General features: G+C 43.7%; 1 protein-coding gene across 1 annotated transcript in view; it reads left to right on the plus strand.

The window, feature by feature from the left end:
* The window catches only part of slc25a43 (solute carrier family 25 member 43), a 36,867-nt gene extending 20,959 nt beyond the window's left edge, over positions 1 to 15,908 (plus strand). Inside the window, exons 4-5 of the mRNA XM_073057844.1 lie at positions 5,688 to 5,822; positions 13,372 to 15,908. Of these exons, the coding sequence (XP_072913945.1) occupies positions 5,688 to 5,822; positions 13,372 to 13,590 (354 nt within the window). The 3' untranslated portion in view covers positions 13,591 to 15,908. The remainder of the gene's footprint in view (positions 1 to 5,687; positions 5,823 to 13,371) is intronic.
* The last annotated feature ends 216 nt before the right edge of the window (positions 15,909 to 16,124 follow it).

Consider the following 16,124-nt stretch of genomic DNA (forward strand, 5'->3'; position numbering starts at 1 on the left):
TGAGCCGCGGGCAGGTTACACCGGCTCCAGAAGTGTGGTGATACTTGCAGGCCGGCTCTGGCACGACCTCCGACCTGGACTCAAGCAACACGTTTCGCTGCATGTTTTAACGCACGTGTGATTAGTAAAGCAAATCTAAGCAGAATTTGATGTATGCAAATTGCTTACTGTATTTCCAATACTGCATGAAAGAGTTTTTCAGTGGACATGAAACTTCAGGACACCTGAATCTGTGAAAATATTCCCCCCTCCCATGATTTTCTATTTGGCATCACTGATTGAAACAGAGCCGCAGATCTAAATGGTGCTGAAACACAGAACAGAGACAATGAGACCAGCAGTGAAGTTTTCAATAATACTGGGGGAGGGTTATGGCAGGTCCATAAGACTAAAGACAAAGGAGCAGAATTAGGCCATTTGGCCCATCAAGTCTGCTCTGCTATTCCATCATGGCTGATTTATTATCCCTCTCAACCCCTTCTCCCCATAACTTTTGATCCCCTTCTAATCAAGAACCTGTAAACCTCCACTTTAAATAGACCCAATGACTTGGGCTCCACAGCTGTCTGTGGCAATGAATTCCGCAGATTCACCACTTTCTGGCTAAAGAAGTTCTTACTCAGCCCTGTTCAGAAGGGATGTCCTTCCATTCCTAGGCTATGGCCTGTGCTCCTAGACTCCTCCACTTTCGGAAATATCCTCTCCATGCTCACTCTATGTAGGCCTTTCAATATTCGATAGGTTTCCATGAGTTTCCCCCCTTATCCTTCTAAACTCCAGCGAGGACGGGCCCAGAGCCGCCAAATGCTCTTCATACTTTAACCCTTTCATTCCCAGGATCATTCTTGTGAACCTCTTCTGGACCCTCTCCAATGTCAGCCCATCCTTTCTTAGGTAAAGGGTCCAAAACTGCTCACAATGCCGCAGGCGCAATCTGACCAACGCATTATAAAGCCTCAACATTACATTCTTCCTTTAATATTCTAGACTTCTCAAAATGAACACTAACGTTACCTTTCCTTTCCTTACCACCATCTCAACCCTGCACGTTACCCTTTAGGAAATCGTTCACGAGAACTCCAAGTCCCTTTGCACCTCAGAATTCTGAATTTACTTCAAATTTAGAGAATATTCTAAATCTTTATTCCTTCTACCAAAGTGCATGACCCATGCGCCATATGCCATCTGCGATTTCTTTGCCCATTCTCCTAATCTGTCCGAGTCCTTCTACAGACTCCCCGGTTCCTCAACACGGACCTGCCCCTCCACCTATTGTTGTTCTGAGCCCTGTGAATATCTCACCTTACCAGTGTCCGCATTTACTCTGCCCTGTACCTGCAGCCATCTCTCCAGACCCCATGGCAAGTTCTGTGTGGATGAGGTTACCAAGAAAGTTCTGGAAATCCTCTTTACACTAATCCTTCACCCTTTTACAGCATTAATTATTAACTTCTCTAGAATCTCACTGGTTGTGTTTTTTTCCCCAGCTGGTTGCTCACTGATTTACCAGAAACACTCAGCTGTTTTGTATTCTGTTTTTGTTTAATTTAGAGATACGTTGTGGAACAGCCCCTTCTGACCCACCAAACTGGGCCACCATCGACCCACCAGTGTTACCCTAGCCTAATCGCAGGACAATTTACAATGACCTGGTAACCTGCTAACTGGTACATGTTTAGAATATGGGAGGAAATGGGGAGAATCTGAAAACTCCATACAGAGGACACTGGGATTGAGCACCGAACTCCAAAGCCCAACATATCAGAACATTGTGCCTCGCTGGTGTGTTAGCATGGCCTGGTGACATTATCGGAACTAGTCACTTTCTAAGTTTGAGAAAATTAGAGTTCCATGTGCTTAAGTATTTTACGACTGGCTTCTAACCGAGAGAATCTGATTGCAAGCTGGAGGCACGGCCTACAGTCAGCTGGCCTAATGAAAGGGTGTGTTGAAGGTCAAATTGTACCCGTCACACAGCAGCCAGTCTGTGCCTCCAGATCCTGTTTTAGTAGATTGTGTCTCACCTCATTGGTGACTTTAATGCTGTCACTGAGTGAACTATATTCTAAGTACGTACTGAACACAGACATTACTGCACAGAGTAACACACACATAAAATGCGGGAGGAACTCAGCAAGTCGGGCAGCATCTATGGAGAGGAATAAAGAGTCAACATTTCAGGCCGAGTCCCGTCTTTAGGACTGGAATGGGAGTTTCCAGAATAGAAGGTTGGTGGGGGGGAGGTTGAAAGCTAGAGGGTGATAGGTGAAGGAGGGACACCAGGGGAAGGTGATAGGCAGGTGAGGAGAAGAGGCAAGAGCCCAAAGAGGAGAGTAGAAGAAGAAGAAGAAGAAGAAGGGGAGGGAAAAGAATTACCGGAAGGAGAAATCAATGTTCATGCCATCAGGTTAGAGGCTACCCAGATGGAATATAAGGTGTTGCTCCTCCAACTTGAGAGTGTCCTCATCTTGGCTCAAAGAGGAGGTCACGGACATGTCAGAATCAGGTTTATTATCACCGGCATGTGACGTGAAATTTGTTAACTTAGCAGCAGCAGTTCAATGCAATACATAATCTAGAAGAAAAACAATAATAATAAATAAATAAATCTTATTCAGTATACTTTATACAGTATACGTATATCGAATAGATTAAAAATCTTGCAAAAAACAGAAATACTATATATTAAAAAAGTGAGTTAGAGTCCAAAGATTCAATGTCCATTTAGGAATCTGATGGCAGAGGGGAAGAAGCTGTTCCTGAATTGCTAAGTGTGTGTCTTCAGGCTTCTGTACCTCCTACCTGATGGTAACAGTGAGAAAAGGGCATGCCCTGGGTGCTGGAGGTCCTTAATAATGGACACTGCTCCCTGAAGATGTCCTGGGTATTTTGCAGGCTAGTACCCAAGATGGAGCTGACTAGATTTACAACCCTCTGCAGCTTCCTTCAGTCCTGTGCAGTAGCCCCCCAATACCAGACAGTGATGCAGACTGTCAGAATGCTCTTCATGATACATCTATAGAAGTTTTTGAGTGTATTTGTTGACGTACCAAAACTCTTCAAACTCCTAATAAAGTATAGCCACTGTCTTGCCTTCTTTATAACTACATCGATATGCTGGGACCAGGTTAAATCCTCAGAGATCTTGACACCTAGGAACTTGAAACTGCTCACTCTCTCCACTTCTGAACCCTCTATGATGATTGGTATGTGTTCCTTCATCTTACCCTTCCTGAAGTCCACATTCAGCTCTTTTGTCTTACTGACACTGAGTGCCAGGTTGTTGCTGTGGCACCATTCCACTAGTTGGCATATCTCACTCCTGTACGTCCTCTCGTCACCACCTGAAGTTCTACCAACAATGGTTGTATCGTCAGCAAATTTACAGATGGTATTTGAGCTATGCTTAGCCATACAGTCATGGGTATATAGAGTAGAGCAGTGGGCTAAGCACACACCCCTGAGGTGTGCCAGTGTTGATCGTCAGCGAGGAGGATATGTTATCACCAATCCGCACAGATTGTGGTCTTCCTGTTAGGAAGTCGAGGATCGAATTGCAGAAGGAGGTACAGAGGCCCAGGTTCTGCAACTTCTCAATCAGGATTGTGGGAATGATGGTATTAAATGCTGAGCTATAGTCGATGAACAGCATCCTGACACAAGTGTTTGTGTTGTCCAGGTGGTCTAATGCCGTGTGAAGAGCCATTGAGATTGTGTCTACCATTGACCTATTGTGGCGATAGGCAAATTGCAATGGGTCCAGGTCCTTGCTGAGGCAGGAGTTCAGTCTAGTCATGACCAACCTCTCAAAGCATTTCATCACTGTCTTTTTCAATCTTTTTATTAATATCAACATGATAAGATTGATACATAATTATTGGGATTACAAAATTAAAATGAGCATAAAAGGATACGTAAGCAATAAGTACAATATAGTTAAGTCTTCCCAAACCACAGGTGATACAAATATAATATAGACAAGACAAAAAAACTAGGTATATCAATATAAAAAAAACAGAAAAGGAAGAAAGAGAAAAAGAAAGAAAAAAAAATTTTACCCCAAAAAACAAGAACTAATCTAACAAACTAACCACTAACTAATAGAAAAAAAAAATGGGCTGTTTATAGTGTCTAAGAAAAGACAAAAAATCATCAGTGTCACCAACTCCGATCCTCTCTGCATATATATAATCAGAACCAGAAAAAAAGTAGGATTGGAACAGGGTCGAATTACATCATGTGAAAACATTGAATGAATGGCCTCCAAGTCTTTTCAAATTTAATAGAAGGGTCATATATGACACTTCTAATTTTTTCCAAACTTAAACATAACATAGTTTGAGAAAACCAATGAAATGTGGCAGGGGGATTAATTTCTTTCCAATTCAACAAAATAGATCTTTTAGCCATTAATGTAAGGGATGCAATCATCCAACAAGCAGAGGGAGATAAACGAATTGACTCCATCATTGGTAGACCAAAGATTGTAGTAATAGGATGAGGTTGTAAATCAATATTCAATACTGTAGAAATAATATCAAAAATGTCTTTCCAATATTTTTCCAAGGACGGACATGACCAAAACATATGAGTTAGAGAAGCTATCTCAGAATGACATCTGTCACAAATAGGATTTATGTGGGAATAAAAACGAGCTAATTTATCCTTGGACATATGAGCCCTGTGCACAACTTTAAACTGTATCAATGAATGTTTAGAACATATAGAGGATGAATTAACTAGTTGAAGAATTTTATCCCAATTCTCAATAAGGATAGTAAAGTTAAGTTCTCTTTCCCAATCATTTTTAATCTTATAAAAGGCCTCTGAACATATTTTCATAATTATATTGTAAACATTTGATATTACACCTTTCTGAAAACAATTTCTCCAGAATACCCATAGAATCTAAATTTGGAAAGGTAGGAAGTACAGTGTTTAAAAAATTCCTAATCTGTAAATATCTAAAAAAAAAGAGATCTGGGCAAATTATATTTATTAGATAATTGTTCAAAAGACATGAAACAATTATCCAAAAATAAATCAGAAAATTGTAGTATACCTTTAGTCTTCCAAGCTAAATAAGCTTGGTCCATAATAGAGGGATGATAAAAGAAATTGGATACAATAGGAATTGCTAAAACAAATTGATTCAACCCAAAAAATTTCCTAAATTGAAAACATACACGTAAAGTGTGTTTAACTATTGGATTGTCAATTCGTTTATGTAATTTAGAAAGAGCAAAAGGAAGAGAATTCCCTAAGATAGAACCCAATGAAAATCCTTGTACAGATTTAGTTTCCAGATTTACCCAGTGAGGGCTAGGAGATAAATCCAAATCCCTTAACCAACATTTCAAATATCGAATATTAATTGCCCAGTAATAAAATCTAAAATTTGGCAATGCCAATCCACCTTCCTTTTTTGACTTCTGTAAATATCTTTTACCTAACGTAGGATTTTTATTCTGCCATATATATGAAGAAATTTTGGAATCAGCATTGTCAAAAAAGGATTTCGGAATAAAAATTGGTGCCGCTTGAAATATATATAAAAACGTAGTCAACTTAATAGCATTAATCTGACCTATCAATGATAAAGACAATGGTGACCATTTAGTAAACAAACATTTAATCTGATCAATTAAGGGAAAAACAATAACTGTCTCTTTCATTGTTTGTTGTAGGCACAAAGTCCGCTGCTCCCGCACTACGGTGGCGTTGATGTTCATTTTACCGGTATCATCGACTGTTTCAAGCAAATTGTGAAGATAAAGGGTTTTCTGAGTCTGTGGAACGGCCTCTCTGCCAATCTACTAAAGGTAATCCGAGCCCCGATAAAACCAGCAGTTGTCAGGTGGACACAGAACTGAAGAAATGCGTTGATTCTGCTGTGCGTTCAAACACTAGAGATGGTTCAAGAGTCAGCTTTATTCACCATATACATTTGCATGGATTAGGAACTTGCTGTGGTGTGTTGGTCAGGGCACGACATGCAGCAAAACCAACATCATTCAACAATTATAGCGAATAAAGAATTATATAAAATTAAAGTTAGATGTACATATTTGAAATAAAATGTGCTTAAATACATAAATATCATAACAGATTCCACCCTCCCTGCTCATGGCCTGTTTGCCCCACCCCCATTAGGGAGGAGGCTATGTAGCATCCGTGTCAGGACCACCAGACTCAAAAACAGTTACCTTCCCCAAGCAGCAAGGCTGATCAACACCTCCACCAACTAACGTAGCTCACCACCACTACTTTATCACTTCCTGTCGGGGTCACCGTATTTACAGACACTCCTGTGCCTGGTGCCACTTCATGGACATACAATCAATCTAGGTATATAAGCTTTCTTACATATTTTTATTTATTGTGTTTTTATTATTGTGCTCTCTTATTATTGCGACACACACAAAATGCTGGTGGAACACAGCAGGCCAGGCAGCATCGATAGGGAAAAGTGCTGTCGACGTTTCAGGCCGAGACCCTTCGTCAGGACTAACTGAAAGGAAAGACAGTAAGAGATTTGAAAGTAGTGGGGGGAGGGGGAAATGCGAAATGATAGGAGAAGACAGGAGGGGGTGGGATGAAGCTAAGAGCTGGAAAGGTGATCGGCGAAAGTGATACAGAGCTGGAGAAGGGAAAGGATCATGGGACGGGAGGCCTCAGGAGAAAGAAAGGGGGGGGGAGAGAACCAGAGGGAGATGGAGAACAGGCAAACAACTAAATATGTCAGGGATGGGGTAAGAAGTGGAGGAGGGGCATTAACGGAAGTTAGAGAAGTCACTGTTCATGCCATCAGGTTGGAGGCTACCCAGCCAGTATATAAGGTGTTGTTCCTCCAACCTGAGTTTGGATTCATTTTAACAATAGAGGAGGCCATGGATAGACATATCAGAATGGGAATAGGACGTGGAATTAAAATGTGTGGCCACTGGGAGATCCTGCTTTCTCTGGCGAACCGAGCGTAGGTGTTCAGCGAAACGGTCTCCCAGTCTGCGTTGGGTCTCACCAATATATAAAAGGCCACACCGGGAGCACCGGACGCAGTATACCACACCATCCGACTCACAGGTGAAGTGTCGCCTCACCTGGAAGGGCTGTCTGGGGCCCTGAATGGTGGTGAGGGAGGAAGTGTAAGGGCAGGTGTAGCACTTGTTCCGTTTACAAGGATAAGTACCAGGAGGGAGATCAGTGGGAAGGGATGGGGGGGGGGACGAATGGACAAGGGAGTCGCGTAGGGAGCGATCCCTGCGAAAAGCAGAAAGTGGGGGGAGGGAAAAATGTGTTTGGTAGTGGGATCCCGTTGGAGGTGGCGGAAATTATGGAGAATTATATGTTGGACCTGGACGCTGGTGGGGTGGTAGGTAAGGACAAGGGGAACCCTATCCCGAGTGGGGTGACGGGCGGATGGGGTGAGGGCAGATGTGCGGGAAATGGGAGAGATGCGTTTGAGAGCAGAGTTGAGCCAGCTTTGTATCACTTTTGCCAATCACCTTTCCAGCTCTTAGCTTCATCCCACCCCCTCCGGTCTTCTCCTATCATTTCGCATTTCCCCCTCCCCCCCACTACTTTCAAATCTCTTACTATCTTTCCTTTCCGTTAGTCCTGACGAAGAGTCTCGGCCCGAAACGTCGACAGTGCTTCTCCCTATCGATGCTGCCTGGTCTGCTGTGTTCCACCAGCATTTTGTGTGTGTTGTTGTTTGAATTTCCAGCATCTGCAGATTTCCTCGTGTTTGCTTTTATTATTGTGGTTGTTTTGTGCTACATCAGATCTGGAGTAACAATTATCTCGTTCCCCTTTACATTTGTGTAATCTTGAATCTTGAAGCACCAGCATGAATTTACAAGCATTATGGAAAGTGGTTTGAAGTGTTTACAGGGCAGTGAATGAGCTAATAGATAGAAGATGGGGCTATCTTGAATGGTTGATCAGATTAATTGCCGGGGGGGGGGGGGGGGTTATCCGGGGGAGAAGCTTTTGAAGGAACAACTGATCAATAGTCAGAAAAGCGATTTGATATTGTTCAGTTTGTCAGGAAACTATAGGATGGTAATCAAGCTAATCCTATCCACATCACCTGCAAACATAAGTACAAGTCCAACCACTATCAGATAGGAAAGATTAGTTCTGTTAATCAACTAGACCTACTAATTAGCTAGCTAATTAAAGGTTAATTAATTATGAAGGTTATAGATAGGGTCAATGCTAGCAATTTTTTTCCCTGTAAGGTTGGATGAGACTAGAACTAGAGGTCATAGGTTAAGGGTGAAAGGTGAAATATTTAAGGAGAACTTCTTCACTACTGGTGGTATGAGTGTGGATGAGCTGCCAGAGGAAGTTATGGATGCGGGTTCTATTGTAACAGTTAAGAGGAGTTTGGAAAAGTACATGGGTGGGAGGTGTATGGAGGGCTATGGTCCAGGTGCAGATCGATGGGGGTAGGCAGGATAACAGTTTGGCATGGACTAGATGGGCTGAAGGGCCTACTGTGCTGTAGAGATCCATGACTCTGATCCAGAATAAAAACACTCATGTGGGTAACGGAGATGATGGAAGTTTCAGATTGTTGTAAAATACCAACGAATATCTGACAGGGAAAAATGTCTGAAAGCCTTGTCCAATTTGGCCTCTGACTCCAGATCTACACAATGTGGTTGGTTTGAACTGCTCTCTGAAGCAGCCTAGTAAACCACAAAGACACTCTGTTGATACACAGTTACACAGACAGTGCATAGACTGCATCAGCTCAAGATGGTTCTTCTTCATAAAGAGGCTGTAAGTGCTGTACAGTGGTGCCATTGTCAGCAGAGATAAGATTGGGCTGTTATCTACTACCTCCTGGCGTCACACAGATTGGCTCTTGCCTTTAAATCTTCGCAATTCATCCACCTCTTTCTTCCTTAACAACTCTTTAAAACCTACCACACGCCTGAGTTTTTCATCGCCTGCCTTAACATCTCACTGTTGTGTTTCATAACACCCCTCTCAGCGCCTTCTGATGTTCTCCAACATATGTAGCAGTTAGAGTAAGGGTATTACAGCAGAGAGACCGAAGTTCTGTCTGTTGGGAGTTTGTACGTTCTCCCCGTGACCGCGTGGGTTTCCTCTGGGTGCTCCGGGTTCCTCCCACAGTCCAATATACGGGTTGGTAGGTTATTTGGCCACATGGGTGTAATTGGCCAGTGTGGGTGTAATTGGCCATCTGGGTGTAATTGGCCAGTGTGGGTGTAATTGGCCAGTGTGGGTGTAATTGGCCAAGTGGGCCTAATTGGCCAGTGTGGGCGTAATTGGCCATGTGGGTGTAATTGGCCAGTGTGGGTGTAACTGGCCAGTGTGGGTGTAATTGGCCAGTGTGGGTGTAACTGGCCACGTGGGTGTAACTGGCCACGTGGGTGTAACTGGCCAGTGTGGGTGTAATTGGCCAGTGTGGGTGTAACTGGTCAGTGTGGGTGTAACTGGTCAGTGTGGGTGTAATTGGCCAGTGTGGGTGTAATTGGCCACGTGGGTGTAATTGGCCAGTGTGGGTGTAACTGGCCAGTGTGGGTGTAACTGGTCAGTGTGGGTGTAATTGGCCAGTGTGGGTGTAACTGGTCAGTGTGGGTGTAATTGGCCAGTGTGGGTGTAACTGGTCAGTGTGGGTGTAATTGGTCAGTGTGGGTGTAACTGGTCAGTGTGGGTGTAATTGGCCAGTGTGGGTGTAACTGGCCAGTGTGGGTGTAATTGGTCAGTGTGGGTGTAACTGGTCAGTGTGGGTGTAATTGGCCAGTGTGGGTGTAACTGGCCAGTGTGGGTGTAATTGGTCAGTGTGGGTGTAACTGGCTAGTGTGGGTGTAACTGGCCAGTGTGGGTGTAATTGGCCAGTGTGGGTGTAACTGGCCAGTGTGGGTGTAACTGGTCAGTGTGGGTGTAATTGGCCAGTGTGGGTGTAACTGGTCAGTGTGGGTGTAATTGGCCAGTGTGGGTGTAACTGGTCAGTGTGGGTGTAATTGGTCAGTGTGGGTGTAATTGGTCAGTGTGGGTGTAACTGGTCAGTGTGGGTGTAATTGGCCAGTGTGGGTGTAACTGGCCAGTGTGGGTGTAATTGGTCAGTGTGGGTGTAACTGGCTAGTGTGGGTGTAACTGGTCAGTGTGGGTGTAACTGGCCAGTGTGGGTGTAATTGGCCAGTGTGGGTGTAACTGGTCAGTGTGGGTGTAACTGGCCAGTGTGGGTGTAACTGGTCAGTGTGGGTGTAACTGGCCAGTGTGGGTGTAACTGGTCAGTGTGGGTGTAACTGGCCAGTGTGGGTGTAATTGGCCAGTGTGGGTGTAACTGGCCAGTGTGGGTGTAACTGGTCAGTGTGGGTGTAACTGGCCAGTGTGGGTGTAATTGGCCAGTGTGGGTGTAACTGGTCAGTGTGGGTGTAATTGGTCAGTGTGGGTGTAACTGGCCAGTGTGGGTGTAATTGGCCAGTGTGGGTGTAACTGGTCAGTGTGGGTGTAACTGGCCAGTGTGGGTGTAATTGGCCAGTGTGGGTGTAATTGGCCACGTGGGTGTAACTGGTCAGTGTGGGTGTAACTGGCCAGTGTGGGTGTAATTGGCCAGTGTGGGTGTAACTGGTCAGTGTGGGTGTAATTGGCCAGTGTGGGTGTAACTGGTCAGTGTGGGCCTGTTGCCGTCCGGAGTCTCTAAATAAATAAATAAGTGAGTTCAGTTGAGTTTTACAGAAATATTACTTTACTTTTTGGAGGTTCAATTCTGATTCAGATTTGATTCCAAATTATTTACCACAAGTACAGTACTGTGCAAAAGTCTTAGGCGCATATATATAGCTAGGGTTTTGCACAACACTGTAGTAACTTTATGTATTGCACTTCACTGTTGCAAAAAAAAACAAATTTCATGGCATACATGAGTGATGATAAACCTGATTCTGATATGGGTCTCTATTGTAGACTGAGAATGGGAAGGGGAGCAGGGAGAGGGGAATCATGGTTGGAAAGAGGGGAAGAGAGAGGGGAGGGAACAGGAAGCACCAGAGGGACATTCTGTAATGATCAATAAATAAATTGTTTGGAATCGAGTGACCTTGCCTGGTGTCTCAGAGCTGGGTGTGTCTGCACCCATACCACCCCTGACTCCTGGCACTCCTTCTCAGCCACCTGTCCCACACCCCTCCCATGGTGCCCCAGCCTCACCATCCTTCGCTCCCTCCGATTTACAAACTCCATCTCTACTCCACATTGACATACACAGTACTGTGCAAAAGTCTTAGGCACTCTAGCTCTATATATGTGCCTAAGACTTTTGCACAGTACCATATGTCAAAACGTGCAGTGAAATACATTGTTTGCATTAACAACCAAACAAGCTAAGATGTACTGGCACAGCTCGTTAGTGTTGCCACTAATGCCGGCACTAGGCCCACCACGCGGAGCAGAACAACACGCGGAGCAACAGTAAATTGTAATGGCTTCCTGGTATTTACACCCAGTTCACAGGGATAAGAGATTTTATTTTGTTTGAAAACTCTACTCAATCCATTTGGCAAATCCAGATGGATAAACATTTGGAACCTAGTTAATTAGCAATGTTGAGTTCTCTCACCACGTGATACTCAAATGTCCATTGTCTGTCTGCATGTTTCTAACTTCTGTTGGAATCTTACATCTGATCAGTCTTGGTTTCTTAAATCCCTCAATTACTTGGGGACTTCGCTCAACCAGAGTCACCTATGTGCAGACATCCCTGTACCTAGCAACACTTTATGGGCATTCACTCAGTCTATGTATATAGGTACGGTATTTATATTTATTGTGTTTTTTCATTCTTGTGTTCTTTATCTTGTGCTATATTGGATCTGGAGCAACAATTATTTCGTTCTTGTGTACTGGAAATGGCATTAAGCAATCTTGAATCACCTATCAAGTTCCCGATGACTGTGCCCTACCCCAACCTTATTTCCCCCTTTACTCCTTCCATTAAGGTGCACAGCCTCATCGAGGGGCAAGGGGGCTGTGAGCTGCACAAACAACTTCATAGCAAAAGCCCCAAAATAGGATAATTCGATTTATCATCCTGATGTCCTAACCATTATTATCTTTTATCAAAGTTCTAATCTTAGCTGGAGGTTCTGTCTGTTTCTGGCAACCAACTACTTATAAGACCAGAAGAATTAGGCCATTCAACCCATTATGTCTGCTCTGCCATTCAATCATGGCTAATTTACTTTCCCTCTCAACCCCATTCTCCTGTTTCTTCCTGTAATCTTTGACGCCCTGACTAATTAAGTACCTATCCACCTCCACTTTAAATATACCCAATGACTTGGTCTCCACAGTCGCCCGTGACAATGAATTCCGCAGATTCACCACCCTCTGGCTGAAGAAATCCCTCCTCATCTTTGTAGATGTCCTACTATTCTGAGTCTGTGGCCCCTCTGGTCGTAGACGCCCCTGTTATTGGAAATATCCTCCCCAAGTCCACTCTATACAAGTCTTTCAATATCCATTGGGTTTTAATGAGCTTCCCTTCCCCCCATTCTTGTGAATGTCAGTGAGTACAGGTCCAGAGACATCAAATGCTCCTCATACTTTAATCTTTACATTCCAGGATCGTTCTTGAAAACCTCCTCTGGACCCTCTCCAACGCCAGGACATTTTTACATAGATAAGGGTCCCAAAGTGGCTCACAGTGCTCCAAATGTGGTCTAACCAATGCCTCTTCTGTTTTTGTTACTCGAGATTTCCAGCATCTGCGGGATCTCTGGAGTCTGTGTTTGTGCTCTACCATGGTTAGTTCACCCTGAACAGCACCTACGGTAACCCACAGGGCCATGCCCAGGAATCAGCTGAAAGTTGTGCCGGCCGTTTTGATGATAATATTCACAAAATCACACCAGGGCAACAGCAGTCGGGATCAAAGGCTTTGTTTGTATTATCTCTGCGTGATACCTCTCTATAATCCCAAAGTTGTTCTTAGCACAGCAACTCCCCTCTCTCATCTCTCAGTGCAGGTTGACTTTTCTTTATTTTTTAGTTCGAGAGACATGCACTGCTCAGTTGCACCCGTGTGACCAATTAACCAACTAGTCCGTACGTCTTTAGAATGTGGGGGTAGACAGACCAGCTGGAGGAAACCCACGCGGTCACGGGGAGAACTGACAGTCGCGGAACTCAACCTAGGTCACTAGCGCTGTAATAGTGTTGCAATAACTGCTAAGCTACCATGCCACTCCAATTTCTTTATATTCTTCCTGGACAGAGTGTATATAATATTTGAGTCTCAAATACGCTTGTTGGAAGAAGCTCTCATGTTTATCTTTAATGATTTGCCTTTTTGTCTGCCTGATGTAACCACTGCTCTGACTTAACTTTCAGATTGTCCCATACTATGGTTTGATGTTTAGCACGTTTGAATTCTGTAAGCGGGCTTGCCTGTACAAGAATGGCTACATCGTGTCGCCTCTGAGCTATCAGCTCAGCCCTGGAGTGGACCAGAGCTTGAGGGCTGAGGAGCTCCAGGAACTGAAGAGGTTGATCAGGGGGAAGAGCTTCGAGACTGACCAATCCAGACTCGGCAACAAGTGGTGGGGATGAGACACCGGAACGAAGGGATCCATATTACAGGAGCCTTGTAAACCTCAAACACAGACTGCAACTGGCTGGTCAGAAAGAACCTTCCTCTCCAGACAGCTGGTCCTGCTCATGCTGCACTGAACATTGATGAATTCAAAGCAAAGGTGAATGCGATAATGCTGACTGAGGTGAATTGCCTATTGAGGTGAACTCTTCCTGTAGTTACATTAGGGCATAGAACATTGCAGCACAGTACAGGCCCTTCGGCCCACAATGTTGTGCTGACCACTTAACCTACTCTGAGATCAATCTAACCCTTCCCCTCCTACATGGCCTCCATCCTTCTATCACACATGTGCCTTTCTAAAATGCCCCTAAACACCAACCCAAGATCCCTCTGTTCCTCCACACTGCCAAAAATGCCCCCATTACTCCTATATTCTAACTTCAAATTCGACTTTCCAAAATGATTTGCTCCACACTTGTCTGGGCTGAACTCCATCTGCCATTTCTCAGCCCAGCTCTGCATTTTGTTAATGTCCCATTGCAACCCATAACAACCCTCCACACTATCCAGAGCTCCTTCATGTTATCTGAAAACTTACTAACCCGCTCTTTCACTTCCTCATCCAAGTCATTCATTTAATATCGGAGAATGTATACAGTGTAAAACCTGAAATTTGTACTTTTCACAGACATCCGCGAAACAAGAGGCCCCATAGAATGAATGATAGAACATGGAAGCCCCAAAACACCCTCTCCCCCACCCTTTGCAGTAGCAGCACCAAAAGTGTCAACCCCCCCCACCCCTACTCACACTTACTCACTGACCTCCCCAACCCCCACCATGCGAGCAACGGCAAAGCCCCCAAAAGAGATCTTGATCCAGAGTCCGTCGAAACTACCCAGCACTGGGGCATCTCAGACAAGCTCCCTCTCACCAGCGAGGGAAAGACAGAGGTGGCTCCTGCAACAATGAGAGCAGGAGGACAGCAACTGGCTGTTCCTATGTTACAATCTTCCACGTCGTAAAAAAATCAGAAAGAGCAGGGGCATAAAACATCCTAAAGTCTGAAACTTTGAAAGCTCTTCCTACAATGAACTGGATTCTCAACGCACAAGTGATATGCTGCTCGTTTTCATGATGAGTTCAGTGACATCAGCCTCCCCTATTAATATGTACGGGCAATGTGGAGCAATGGCATTGTGGCTGTGGCATCTGGGGCAAGATAACAGGGAAATTATTTTTAAAGCTTTGATTAAAAACTTCCATTTTATATTGAGCCTTTTTCTTAACAAAAAGAACCAAAGGTCTAAGGGGAAGATGAATGCCTTCACCAAAGAGAGTGATGAGGAATGGGCATGATGAATCTCAACATATAGTGTAGAACGTTATCGACTGTGTTCTGAATTCTGTGAGAAAAACAAGAAGTTAGAATTATAGTTAGAATTAGCAAAGCTGTCTGGTGACACAATGACGTCAACATCTGAGGTGATTATATTTTAGTAGTTAATTGCATATCAGAATCCACCTTATGACTCTACATAAAAATAAACCTGATTTCTAACACGTTTATTAAAATCACAGCCACATATTTATTAGCAGCCTTTTTCTCTTGGTAGCAAAACTACCCAGGATACTTCATGGGAATGTTATCAGAATAAATCTCAACGCAAGGCTCTTCGGGTAATATTTAGGCAGCTAGTCAAAGAGAGCGTTTTAACAGTGGCAGATGGAGAAAAGGTTTTTGGGTGGGGGTGCAGGGTTTGGAGGAAACTGCTGCTCGTGCAGCACTAAATGTCAGCAAGGACTTGGTCACTGAAGGGATGAGAGGGTTGGTGTCTTTAGAGCTGAAAGCTATCGACATAGTTAACGTATGGAAACCGCTGTGATTTGAGATGCTGTTGGTGAAGGGTAATGAGTAAAGTTCAAAAAAAAGATAACATGATGAACTTGGGAGCAAATCCCGGTGTGGATACTTATCAAGTTATAGATCATTTACTTTGTTGCATGAATTAGAAAGGATAACTTTGACCTTTCTTCCTTGCCTTGTTTTACTATTCAAACAAAACTCACAGCACAGGAAGGAAGGATTCGTAAAACTGAAGTTACAAATAATTTGCTGGTATACACTGACTTCCTTTCAGTAGTTCACCTTTTCCAAGACGTAGTACCGTAACAGATGCTGAAATGGGTAACAAATTTATTCAGTTTTACACTTGAACTCTATACAATCTTTATGCCCGATGTGGCTAAAGATAGAAATCCTTCTGATCATCTCATGTTTTTATGATTGTTTAAATTATTATGTATAATAAACTTTTAAAGATGACTAAAATACTTGTTGCTATATCTAATAAGTGCTTCAATAACACATCTATAAATTGACCAGACTGTGACATCCCAGAACAGTTCCTGATACATTTGTGATCTTTCTCCACCACCCCTACTTGTGTGATTGCCTAAACATCAGGGTTACAGGTGCCAGTCCGAGTGTTAATGTAAGCTGGCATTCCGAATGTGATTCTGACGGGATTGTTGGATTTCTTCCACT

This window comes from Hemitrygon akajei, chromosome 10, assembly GCF_048418815.1.
Source record: "Hemitrygon akajei chromosome 10, sHemAka1.3, whole genome shotgun sequence".
NCBI lineage: Eukaryota > Metazoa > Chordata > Chondrichthyes > Myliobatiformes > Dasyatidae > Hemitrygon > Hemitrygon akajei.